This window comes from Syngnathus floridae, chromosome 7 (genome assembly GCF_059516105.1).
Source record: "Syngnathus floridae isolate MCC-2025c chromosome 7, RoL_Sflo_1.0, whole genome shotgun sequence".
In the NCBI taxonomy this organism is placed as follows: Eukaryota; Metazoa; Chordata; class Actinopteri; order Syngnathiformes; family Syngnathidae; genus Syngnathus; species Syngnathus floridae.
The window spans coordinates 639,498-652,992 of NC_142419.1; the positions used below are offsets into that span (position 1 = coordinate 639,498).

General features: G+C 44.5%; 1 protein-coding gene across 2 annotated transcripts in view; it reads left to right on the forward strand.

Moving 5' to 3' along the window:
• The first annotated feature begins 211 nt into the window (after positions 1-211).
• The window catches only part of LOC148394759 (dehydrogenase/reductase SDR family member 13-like), a 33,480-nt gene continuing 20,196 nt past the window's right edge, over positions 212-13,495 (forward strand). The window contains exons 1-5 of one of the 2 annotated variants that reach the window (XM_088380460.1): positions 212-429; positions 8,551-8,669; positions 8,875-8,998; positions 12,468-12,794; positions 12,933-13,162. In XM_088380460.1, coding sequence (XP_088236586.1) covers positions 303-429; positions 8,551-8,669; positions 8,875-8,998; positions 12,468-12,794; positions 12,933-13,162 — 927 coding nt within the window. In that variant the 5' untranslated portion in view covers positions 212-302. The remainder of the gene's footprint in view (positions 430-8,550; positions 8,670-8,874; positions 8,999-12,467; positions 12,795-12,932; positions 13,163-13,495) is intronic. The other variant, XM_088380461.1, reaches the window with a different exon arrangement.

Genomic DNA, 13,495 nt, shown 5'->3' on the forward strand with positions numbered 1-13,495 from the left:
GCAATTTATATATATAGACTCAAAACAGAACAGAAGTGATTATAATGTATGTCTATTTTTTTTTTTTTTTAATTTTCATCGATATTTCAGCAGTTGTAAAACTTGTAACCCCACAGAAAAGTGGCAACCCTTAAGCCAAGGCAACGTTACAGTGCGCTCCGTGAAGTCGATAAATAGCGACATCGGCTGTCCCACTAATGTAACAGCGTTAAGCCCACTCTGGCCTAAATACGTAAATTTGAATGTTGTAACCGGAACTACTTTATTGAAGTCTACATGCTAGCTTAATAGTAGTGACGGAGATGGTGGTACTGCTTGGTTCCGTGGCGGTAGTCGTCGCTTGCTATGTCTTAGTATATTATTTTGGGTTCAAGGGGGTGAGGTGCTTTACTCCAGTGAAGCTGGGGGGAAAGACGGCCATCGTGACAGGTAATGTTTTCTTATCAAGGGCTTCTTTTCTACATTTAATTGGAACCGTGACGGGAACAACCAGAAACAGTTTATTTGTTTACTTCAACACGAAATATGTTTTGTACAGTACTTTAAACACATTTGACAAGACGTTGTATCATGTATACGACCTGTATCCGATAAAAATGTTAACTTGAGCACATTTAGTGGGCACTCTTATCATCCTGCTGATAAGGCGTTCTGAAATTTGTAGCATTCTGCCAGATCCACATCGTGTTATGCGCTATGGTAAGCCATTTGAGCTTCCATATCCTTGAAATCAGACATCAGTGATTACGCACTTTGTCTTACTACTTGCACAGAAACTCTAACAAGTCACTCATTTTCATCAACATGTAAACTAGTCAAATGTGAATTATTCCAACATGTTGACAGTGACGTATGATTTTCTGCACAAGTTTTTTTTTTTGTCACACGCGCACACGCACACACACACACGCACTATCATCATCATCGGCGGTCACTCCGGACGAGTATGATTGTCTTCTTCTCGGGTCGTCTACTTGTGGGTCCGCAGATGGGCGTAGAGGCCGATCCGGGGCCCACATATTTTTGTGCAGTGTGGGCAGGGGAAAGTGGTGGTGGCTTGTGGTCGCGCTGTAGCCTGTTTTTGTCTTTCCTTACGGAGTTGTCGTTTGATTTCTGCGACACGGCGGGGTTCCTATTCGTGATGTGCTGCACCTTCTTGCACTGCTAACCTCCAGCTGTTCCTGTTCAAGGCAATGCGCTTCCAGTCCTGAGATGTTATTTGGAATTTCTTGAGATTGGTCTTGAGGTTGTCCTTGAAACGTTTCTTTTGCCCACCTGGGGCTCGCGACCTCTCTCCAGCTGGGAGTATAACATCTGTTTGGGGAGGCGGGTGTCAGCCATGCTGATGAGATGCCCTGTCCATCGGAGTTGGTGCTGCATTATTAAGGTGGTGATGCTCGGTATCCTGGCTTCCTCCAGAACGCTGATGTTTGTGCGTCTGTCCTCCCATTTCATCCTGAGTATTTTCCTCGAGGTTCTCTGGTGGTGTTGTTCAAGAGCTCTTAGGTGCCTGCTGTAGGTTGTCCATGATTCTGCCTCATAAAATTAGGTGGGGAGAACCACAGCTTTGTAAACCAGGAGCTTGGTGTCAACCCGGAGGTCTCTGTCTTCAAAGACTCTTTTCCGGAGTCTGGCGTACGCTCCACTGGCACAGCTGAGGCGATGGTTGACCTCAGAGTCAATGTCCGCTTTGGAGGAGAGAAGGCAGCCGAGATAGGGGAAGTGGTGAACATTTTCAAGTGCAGTGTTGTCCACATTTATGATGGGCGGACTAGATGGCTGGTTGGGAGGGGGTTGATGTAGCACCTGGGTCTTCTTGATGTTCACGGTCAGACCCAGGGCTCTGTATGCCTTAGCAAAGGCGTTCAGGATGCCCTGGAGGTCTTCTGCAGAGTGTGCTGCAATGGCATTATCATCCGCATACTGGAGCTCCATGATCGTGGTGGTTCTGATCTTGGTTTTGGCTTTGAACCTGTTAAGGTTGAAGAGCCTGCCATCAGTTCTGTACCAAATTGGGATTCCCTGTGGTAGTTCTTCCCCAATGAGGTGGACTATGGCGGCAATGAAGACAGAGAACAGGGTGGGTGCAATGATGCATCCCTGTTTGACCCCTGTCTCTACAGTGAAAGGCTTAGTCAAGGAGCTGTTGTTGAGCACTGTGGCTGTCATTCCGTCATGTAATAATCGCAGTATTCTGACGTATTTATCCGGGCAACCATACCTCAGAAGGATGCTCCATAGGGCCTGGTGATCCACCGTGTCAAAGGCCTTTGTCAGGTCTATGAAAGCCATGAACAAAGGCTGTTTATGCTCACGGCATTTCTGGAGTTGGCGTGCTGTAAAAATCATGTGTGCAGGGCCTCTAGATCAGGGGTGGGCAATTAATTTTTACAAGGGGCCACATGAAAAACCTGAGTTGTGTCAGAGGGCCACACCTACAATAACTTAAACCTGCTCAATTTTCTTCCATTGTAAAATGCACTAAATTATTTATTTTAAATAGGTGGTACTGGTAATTAGAAGAATACACTTATTCTGTTTATATTCATATTAAGCTATGTGAAATTGTGGTGTATAGGTCAAATAAAAAACAATCAATTAGTACAATTTATTCTTAACTTTAACTTTTCCTCAAATGACAATGCCGCTGCATCTCTGGGTGTGAAGTTTGATAAAAAGTCCTTGTTGGGTTTGCAATTTTGCTAGCAATAAATCAGCCTCTGTTGCGCGCTCTTAATTAGACAGATTTCTGTATTTTTCCTCATGCTTGGTCGTGTAGTGGCGACTCAAATTATATTCTTTAAACACAGCGACCTGTGTGCCACAAACCAGGCACACGGCTTTACCTTTCAGTTCCGTAAAGAAATACTTGGCAGTCCATGTCTTGTTGAAAACACGGCACTCCTTGTCAAGTTTTCTTTTTTTTGTGTCAGCACACATTTTGAGAGCAGCATTACTTCGCGCTGTTCACCTACACGCACAGCTCACATGCACGCACGCTTCATGGAAGTGCGACGCCTTTCAAAATAAAAGCAGCACAGTTGTATTGCATGTACGACACAGATTTTTTTATTTATTCAGTTTTAATCAAATGTAATTTATGATTGCAGGCCGGACAGAGACGCACAAAGGGCCGGATATGGCCCGCAGGCCGTATTTTGCCCGGGTTTGCTCTAGATCAGTGGTTCCCAAACTTTTTCAGACTAGCGCCCCCTTGGCTCCCCAGTGAATTCCTAGCGCCGCGCCCCCCCCCCCCCCCCCCCCCCATCGACTGACTCGTCCTACCGCACATGTTGTGTACAAATTGTCGTCTACTCCCCCACATGTGTCGTCAAACAAACGTTCGAACTTCTGACTTCGGACTGCCGCCCCCCTACCGCCCCCTTCAACTTCTGACTTCGGACTGCCGCCCCCTACCGCCCCCTTCGTCCTCACCGCCCCCCCAGATCTTTCCACCGCCCCCAGGGCGGCGGTACCGCCCACTTTGGGAACTACTGCTCTAGATGGACGAAAACCGCACTGCGATTCTGGGAGAACTTTCTCAGACAGTGGCAGTAGCCAATTGGCAAGAACACGAGCAAGTACTTTGCCAACTGTTGAAAGGAGTGAGATGCCCCTATAGTTTCCGCAATCCGCTTTGTCCCCTTTCTTGAAAATGGTCACTATCAGAGCGTCCCTGTGGTCGGAGGGGAGTACTTTTTTTCCCCAGACCTTCAGAAGGAGGGCATGGAGGCGGCGCTGGAGCTCTGTTCCACCTTCCTTTAGGACCTCAGCTGGGATCCCATCTGGCCCAGAGGTCTTGTTGTTCTTCAGGCTCCTGATGGCATCTTGGACCTCTGCTAATGTGGGAGGTTCACCCATGTCTTCCCTGATGGGACTCTGAGGGATGTGACTGAGGAAATCTGACTGAGTTGTGCTGTCACGGTTGAGGAGTTCCTGAAAGTGCTCTCTCCACCGGCTGTTTATGGACTCGTCCTTCAACAGCTCCTGCCCGTCCTTAGAGCATAGGGGGTTTTCGCCGCGATGGCTTGAGCCGTAGACAGTCTTAGTAGCGCTGAAAAAGCCTCTGGTGTCACCAGAGTCTGCCAAACTATGCATTTCCAGTGCCCTTTCTGTCCACCAGGAGTTTTTAATCTGCCTCACCCGGCTCTGGACGTCAGCCTTGGCTCTAGAGCAGGGGTGCGCAATACGTTGATCGCGATCGACCGGTTGATCACCTAGCCACTACTGACTGTTGTTTGTGTCTATGCACCAAACGGCAGCTCAGAGTACCCAGTCTTTTTGGAGTTCTTAGAAGAAGTGCTGGAGAGCACTCCTTCTGGGGACTCCATCGTTCTACTGGGTGACTTCAATGCTCACGTGGGCAATGGCAGTGAGACCTGGAAGGGCGTGATTGGGAGGAACGCCCACCCCCGATCTGAACCCGAGCGGTGTTCTATTATTGGACTTCTGTGCTCGACACGGATTGTCAATAATGAACACCATATTCACACATAAGGGAAGAGTTCTATTGGGCTGTTTTGGCCTGTGGAACTCCGGAGGCAGCCGATGGGTACCGGATGGCCAAGTGGAACGCGGCTTTGGCGGTTGCTGAGGCAAAAACCCGGGAGTGGGAGGAGTTTCGCGAGGCCATGGAAAATGACTTCCGGGCAGTTTTGAGTAAATTCTGGTCCACCATCCGGTGTTTCAGGAGGGGGAATCAGTGCACTGTCAACACTGTTTACAGTGGAGATGGCGTGGTGCTGACCTCAACTCGGGACGTGAGTCATTGGGGAGAACACTTCGAAGACCTCCTCAATTCCACCGACACGCCTTCCATTGTGGAAGCAGGGCCTGGAGACCCTGAGGTGGACTCTCCAATCTCTGGGGTCGAAATCACTGAGATAGTTAAAAAACTCCTCGGGGGCAAGGGCCCAGGGGTGGATGAGAACCGCCCGGAGTTTTTAAAGGCTCTGGATGTTGTGGGACTGTCACGGATGACACGCCTCTACAGCATTGCTTGGACATCAGGGACGGTGCCTCTGGATTGGCAGACTGTGGTGGTGGTTCCCCTCTTTAAGAAGGAGGACCGGAGGGTGTCTTCCAACAGAGGACTCACACTCCTAAACCCCCCTGGTAAGGTCTATTCAGGGGTGCTGGAGAGGAGAGTCCGTCGGGAGGTTGAATCTCAGATTCAGGAGGAGCAGTGTGGTTTTCGTTCTGGCCGTGGAAAAGTGGACCAGCTCTATACCCTCGGCAGGATACCCTCGGCAGGTTGAGGCAACTCCCATGCACCCTCCCTCGAGGGAGGGTGCATGGGAGTTGCCTCAACCAGTCCACATGTGTTTTGTGGACTTGGAGAAGGCGTTCGACCGTGTCCCTCGGGAAGTTCTGTGGAGGGTGCTTCGGGAGTATGGGTGACGAACCAACTGATAAGGGTGGTTCGGTCCCTGTATCATCGATGCCAGAGTTTGGTCTGCATTTCCGGCAGTAAGTCGGATTCGTTCCCAGTGAGGGTTGGACTCCGCCAAGGCTGCCCTTTGTCACCGATTCTTTTCATAACTTTTATGGACAGAATTTCTAGGCGCGGCCGAGGTGTTGAAGGTGTCGGGTTTGGGGACATCAGCATTGCGTCTCTGCTTTTTGCAGACGACGTGGTGCTGCTGGCTTCTTCAAGCCGTAATCTCCAGCGCTCACTGGAGCGGTTCGCAGCCCAGTGTGAAGCGGTCGGGATGAGGATCAGCACCTCCAAATCTAAGTCCATGGTCCTCAGTCGGAAAAGGGTGGAATCCCCTTTCCGGATCGGGGATGAGATCCTGCCCCAAGTGGAGGAGTTCAAGTATCTTGGGGTCTTGTTCACGAGCGAGGGCAGGATGGAGCGTGAGAACGGTAGGCGGATCGGTGCAGCGTCGGGTGTAATGCGGACTCTGTACCGGTCCGTCATGGTAAAGAGAGAGCTGAGCCAAAAGGCAAAGCTCTCAATTTACCGGTCGATCTACGCTCCTACCCTCACCTATAGTCATGAGCTATGAGTCGTGACCGAAAGAACAAGATCCCGGATACAAGCGGCCGAAATGAGTTTCCTTCGCAGGGTGTCCGGGCTCTCCCTTAGAGATAGGGTGAGAAGCTTGGTAATCTGGGAGAGACTCGGAGCAGAGCCGCTGCTCCTCCACGTTGAGAGGAGCCAGATGAGGTGGCTCGGGCATCACACCAGGATGCCTCCTGGAAGCCTCCCTGGCAAGGTGTTCTGGGCATGTCCCACAGGCAGGAGACCCCGTGGACGACCCAGGACGCGCTGGAGAGACCATGTCTCTCAGCTGGCTTGGGAACGCCTTGGGAACCCCCGGGATGAGCTGGACGAAGTGGCTTGGGAGAGGGATGTCTGGGAGTCCCTCCTAAAGCTGCTGCCCCCACGACCCGACCCCGGATAAGCGGAAGAAGATGGATGGATGAATGGATGGATGGTTGGATGGATGGACGTCTACAGGTTCATAACATCAACAGTATTAACATGGCCACTTCGTAATATTTAATATTAAGTAATATTTACTTTTGATTTACTTTTGACTCACAGCCCCGCGTGAAGAAGATTGGAGCTGCTTCACTTCATCAGCGCGGTCACTCCCTGTTAGCTTGTCGTATGTGTTAGTATGTTTAATCTGATAGTGTCTTTAAGTTCAAATCCTTAAACAAGGCAACCGTCTCTTTAGAAATTAGACAAACATAATTGCCTTGATTTTCAGTGAAAAAGTATTGTAATTCCAATTTCTCTTGAAAGCGACGGCCCTCAATGTAAACTTTCCTTGTTTTCTTAGCAGTCGCCATGGCAGAAATGAGCGGAGAGGGGTGGTGCTGTCACCCTTTGGTAATAGGAGGAATTACAGTTTCAAGTTTCATGATTTTTTTAAATTCAGCTTGACAGTGCAGGCGGGCCATAAATAATACATTATAAGACCGAAGCTGCGGGCCGTATGAAATATGACCGGTGGCCGGATTTGGCCTGAGGGCCGGACTTTGGACATGCCTGATGTAAGATGAATTTATCATATGCCATTATATATTCATTTGAAATTGGTGAATTTGACTTACATTACCCCTGAAGTTCACGTACGTATGGGGTACCACTGCCTATCCGAAAAGGAGGTGCTTTAAACGGCCACATTCAGCTGAAGGGTCAGTGCTCCCAGTCTTCCGTGCTCTTGCGAGCTGTCTGTGACTTTTGTTTGTAAATTTCTATTTTTAGAAACTGGGTTTCTTTTCTGTGATTTTCGTGGAAGCAAAAAAAGACAATGCATAACAATGAAATGCGGAAATTAAGGTGATGGATAGATGGACAGGTGGTTAAATAGATACCAGATAGAAACTAGATAGATACTGTATAGATAGATAGATAGATAGATAGATAGATAGATAGATAGATAGATAGATAGATAGATAGATAGATAGATAGATAGATCATTTATACTGGGGGAAATTCAGTTTTCCAGCAGCACTCATACCGCATAGTGGGTACATAAAAAATTTACTGATGACGGACACAACTCAATAGGCTTTGTTAGGTTACGGATTCTAGTTATTGATCTGACTCCAAATTGCGATCAACACTTAACACATAAATTGCTATGTCCTAATCCACACACTGTCGCACCTAACAATTTTGCGAGTTCGTTCTGTCAAAGAGAAGACCAGTAGATCAATTAGACCAAATTTACCAATTATTTATTCCTGACAAAGCGCACTAATACAGGCCTGGGTCCCGGGTCCCTCACACTAAAACTCGTGCGTTTTTGTGACCACCAAAAGACGACACATTCTTCCGGGTTGCCCAGTTTTAAAGAAACACAATATGAATATTAAAGCATGCAAAATATTGTGAGATGATTGGTCGATGGCCATCCCCTCCCCGGTCCAGGTGTCGCTGAGGTCAGACGGTTGGGTTTTCCCCTCAAAGGCCGGTCTCATAGACGTGCTGTTGTTCTCGTTCCTCACAGACCTTGAGATGGTCTCCTCCGGTACTCCCTATCCGGGCCTATTCCACAACACTTCGAAGAAAACAAGGTCATGCAGTTTGCCTGCACATTCCTCGGCCCCCACCAATCCACACGAGCACTCCAATACTAGATATTAATATGATTATAAGTTTAACACAACCTTAAAAATATGTTTGCAAACTCCCAAAAGCACATTTCCCTTTAGCTTCTAGAAAAGGCAAGGGCTACGTACCGCTAAGCACAGAAGTTACGGAGTTACTCAGGAAGCCCATATGAGCACTCCAACTGCAAATAGCTGATGAATATTCGGTAGGATGGCTGACAGTTTCATTGGTCCACCGTGAAATGTTCAGTAATTTGATTGGTCAAATGTGATGAGAATTGTGAGATGAGTCTTTGGACGGCTTAAGAGCATCAGTAAAAACCACATATTAATTAAAATTAATCTAGTCTGGAAATATAGCATACAAAAAAAAAAAGAATTTGAGATGTGGGCAAATACTTTTTTTATGGCACTGTATTTAAGATACAACGTATTTTCTTATTATTATGTGGTGTAACAAGTGGTATTTATTTTCAGGAGGCAACACGGGTATTGGTAAAGCCACAGCTCTGGAATTGGCTAAGAGAGGTTCCAGGGTCATTTTAGCCTGCCGTAACCAGAAGAAAGCTGAAGCTGCTGTGTTAAACATCCGCAGAGTAAGAAAGTGCAAGTGCTACAATATTATGTTCAACTAATGTGTTTTTATTGTGAACTGCACTGTATCATAAAGAGGGATGTTATTTAAACTGTCTTGACAAACGTACTTTTGAAAGTGCAATGTTTTTGACAGTGTCAATCGAAACTTAAAAGTCATTGAATTGAGACTTTGCCTCACAGCCTCACAGCATTCTTGTCTCCTAGGAGAGTGGGAACAATCAGGTTGTGTTCATGCAGTTGGATCTTGCAAGTCTTCAGTCTGTACGGAGGTTTGCTGAAACCATCTTAAAAACTGAGCTCAGAGTGGACATTCTTATCAACAACGCAGGTAAAATGGATTAAGTAAATTAAATGATCACATTTCACAGAATAATCTACCACGAGCTATTCTTAAATTACGTGAGCCACCCCCTGAGATGGATAAAAACGGGTGAATTTTGCTGCTTAACTCATATTCCACAAGCGCGATATTAATTAGAATGCAGTGTTTCGACTAGTGGGGCACATATAACATATTATTGTCAAGAAGAGTTTGGGGTTGTCTGAAAATACATAGCTTATAAAAGATTTTTTAGCTCAGTGGCCTTGTGGTATGAGTGTCCGCCCTGAGACTGGGAGGTTGTGGGTTCGATATATCATACCAAAAGACTATAAAATGGAACCCAATCCCTCCCTGCTTGACACTCAGCATTAAGGGTTGGATTGGGGATGCTGTGAGGAGCTGCGCCTCACAGTCATTATCAGCAATGTATAGCTTCTACTATGGAAGATCGTCTTAGGACGACCTAACTGACTTTTTAAATGACATAACAAAAACAATATAAATGTTATATTCACCCTTTAAAATGCTGAGTTAAAAACAATGGAATTTGTGTTGAAAATTTGACCAACACAGTTTTTGTTAGTGGAAACCAACCTATTTATTTGTACAAAACAACCCAAAGTTGGGTCAAATCGACCCAACAGCCTGGGTCGATACAATTTTGTAACCCAGCAGTTTTAAGGGTGTAAGAAACAACATTTACTCAATGTCAACATCAGTTAATACCACTGGCCTTTTGCAGAAATAACTTCTGTCTTCACACGTCACTGTAACACAAGATAAAACAATCACTTGGTCAACAACATTTACACCTATTGCCTTTTGTCAAAAATATTCACAAATATTTACATTAATACTGCATCTTCACACTTCACTGTAACTTTAAAACAATATGCTTCTGAGCAATCTGAGCAAAAGAACACAAGAAAGACAAATTATTCACTTTGTCGACAAAAGTTCAGCCTATTGGCTTTTGTCATAACAATATCTAGAAACACTTGTACTGCATCTTCATATTTTAAAATAACCTGTACATAAACAGAGCACAATATTTATGTCAACATTTACGCCTCTTGGCTTTTTTAAAAAAAAAAGATAGATTCAGAAATACTTATGCCGATGTCAGACTGCACAACTTTTTTGCCGTTCATGACGGTCGCGCTGCCAGACTACAAGAAAAATATAATCATGTGTCTTGACCGGAGAATATGTCACACTACATGTCAGTCACCCAAGCATCTGTTAGTGACATTAACTGAGGCATTATGTGCGTGCGCGTTTTTCTCTACTACCCGTAAAAGGCAAAGAGAAAGTGAGAAACAACAGAAATAGTCTGTCAGCAACTCACTGTAGTTTATAACTTTCACCAACAGACGGTACTAATACACTGTGAAAAAACGTTTACAAATTCAACCCGTGTCCAAATACAGTAATCCCTCGTTTATCGCGGATAATTGGTTCCAAGACCACCCACGATATGTGAAAATCCACGAAGTAGTGTCACCCTTTCTTTAACATACATACATTGTGTGTCAATAAGTGTATATTAAACCATATAAGTGCATATGTTATCATTAGAACATTAAATAATAGTTTCAAACATGTAAATACTATATTAATACGTAGTATAAATGACATAAATGAAAATGTGTAAATAATATAAATATAAATATGATACGTGTGTGTGTGTGCGCGTGTGTGTGTGTGTGTGTGTGTGTGTGTGTGTGTGTGTGTGTGTGTGTGTGTGTGTGTGTGTGTGTGTGTGTGTGTGTGCGCGTGCGTGCGTGCGTGTGTGCGTGCGCATGTGTGTGTGACATGTATATGCAGCTGAAGTATACATCCTGTAAATATGTTTTTAGAACTCTGTTATTATTATAACAACTTTTTTATAACAAGGTACAAGTGTACATACTGTAAATATGTTTTAAGAACTCTTATTACGACAACTTTTCTTATAAAAAGGTACAAGTGTACGTACTGCAATCGTGTGGACACTCCCTGCCTTCTGCTGGTGTGTGGGCAACTTTCGTGCCATAATTCCTCAATTTATAAGGTTTATTTTGAATTTGTGAATTTTTCATTTTTATGGGAAATAAATCTGCGATAATCAAACTGCGATGTAGCGAAGGACTACTGTATACAGTAGGTATTAAAGACTATTCTCCTGAAAGAACTTGAGGCAACAAATTAGTTTGATCACACCACGTTTGCTAATCAGCTACTAGCTGAGGAGATTGCAGCCACAGCTCCTCAAATCTTTCCTCATAATCATGGTCCTCCGGAGATCAACTGAGGTACTGTCTGTTCTTGTTTATGTCATTTTGTTTGTCTGTGTGCGCTCTCGTAGGAGCGCAGTGCATTCTATGTCAGGGGTCTACAACCTTTATTATCAAAAGAGCCATCTTGCCCCCTCTTCTGCCCCCCAAAAAACACTGAATATAACAACAGAAGTGCAGTGTGCATTCGTAGGTGTACTCTGAAATAAATTAGTAAAATAAAAAAACGACCATACTTTCATATAAATAAAGCATTTAGCTGCAGCTTAGCAGCTTTAAAAAGAACTATAAAATTATGAGCATCTTTGACAAGCCCATTTCAGTGTTTTCTGGTGCTCTCTGGGTTTTTTGCTCAGCCAGCTACCAACTAACCATCTGAATATACAAAAACTACATCATCTAAAATAAATGTTTGTTTTTAGGGGGAAAAAAACTTTTTAAATGCTATTCTTCTTGCCTGTTTAATGTGAGTTCTGTCTAAAATTCTCTGCAGATATACAGATATATGTCAAGGCTGTAACTTACTTAAAATTAGATGACATCAACTCAAACTCCAAGTCAACTACCGAACAAAATAAACTAATAATATGAATAAAAATGAATTGAGGAATACCATTTATTTATGTTCGTTTTCTTTTTTTTCAAGGCCAAAGGGAGCTTTTTACTACTATGCGACAAGACGACCAGAAATTCTGACATACCAGACTTTCTTCGTAGTGGTCGTGAGCCGTCCCAGACACCAGCCGTCCAATCGTGGATTATGTCACACTACACGGACTACAACACGTCAAGACAACTCAAAATTGGCCACAACATGCTACGTTTGTTTGCGACACATCTGTTGACTCATTATCGGTTGTAGTCTGACATTGGCATTACTTAAAGTGCATCTTCACACTTCACTGCTCCTTTTAAATAATCTATACGTAAACAAATCACAAGAAAGAAGAATTAATCACTTTTTCAACAACAGTTCAGCCTACTGACTTTTGTCATGAATAGATTCAGAAATACTTACCTGTACAGCATCATACCTCACTGTAACTTTAAAATAACCTGTACACATACAGAACACAAGAAAAGAGAGTGAATCACATTGTCAACAGTTCACCCTGCTGGCACGTTACGTCTGTCCATATTACTGCAATTTAAGCATCACCAGAGCAGATGTCAGGAAGGGGGCATTGTGTATGTTTCAGGTCTGATGGGCCCTGGATGCACAGAGGATAGTTTTAGCATGGCATTTGGAGTCAATCACCTCGGTCACTTCCTGCTCACCAACCTTCTCCTCAAGCGAATGCAGCAGTGCGGACCCAGTCGCATCGTAAACGTCTCTGCCCTTCTCCACCGCCTTGGTAACATTGATTTCTCCCTCCTGGCTTCCAAACAAGATTTGGAGACAAGCCAGTCAATCTGGCACAACTTTCAGGACTATTGCAACAGCAAGCTGTGTAATGTGCTCTTCACCAGAGAACTTGCTAACATGCTAGAGTGCTCAAATGTGACTTGCTACTGCCTCCACCCAGGTTAGTGACGCTTGCACTTGTACACTATTGCCATTTTTTTTATTCCATTTTAATATGGTGACCAAAGAAAAAAAGAAAGAAAAAAAAGAGAAAAATTCTTGGCATTACTTTGTAAAGTTTGATCATTTCTGTCCACAGGGATTATCTACACCGAATTATGCTGCAATATGAGCATGTGGCAACAGTTTCTGTTAATGCCATTTGCTAAGCTTTTCTTTCTCGACCCTGAGGGTGGCTCCCAGACCACCCTGTACTGTGCCCTTCAAGAGGGCATCGAGGCTCTCAGCGGCCGCTATTTTTCCAACTGTGCCCTGCAACAGGTGGGACACAAAGGGCGAGATGATGCCCTGGCGAAGAAACTGTGGGAGGTCAGTGAGAGACTGACAGGTTTATTGTGATAAAGTTTGAATTCTGAAGCTCCAATCATTATAATAACCCTGTGCCTCATCATCTGCCTCCCACTGATGTTTAGTTATACCTTATCACTGTATTGCAAGAAAATTATTTTGTAATAAACGATGTAGGTGTTTATGTGTGGATCTTATGCCTGTTATTTTTCTAAAACTAATGATATAATTCATGTATGATTTATATGGTTGCAATTTAAATGAAAGTCGTGGGCATGTCAGTAAACATTCGTAAATCATCAGGGTAATATCAGACAATTTTATTCATTTATAAAAACTTTGGACAAGTTCACA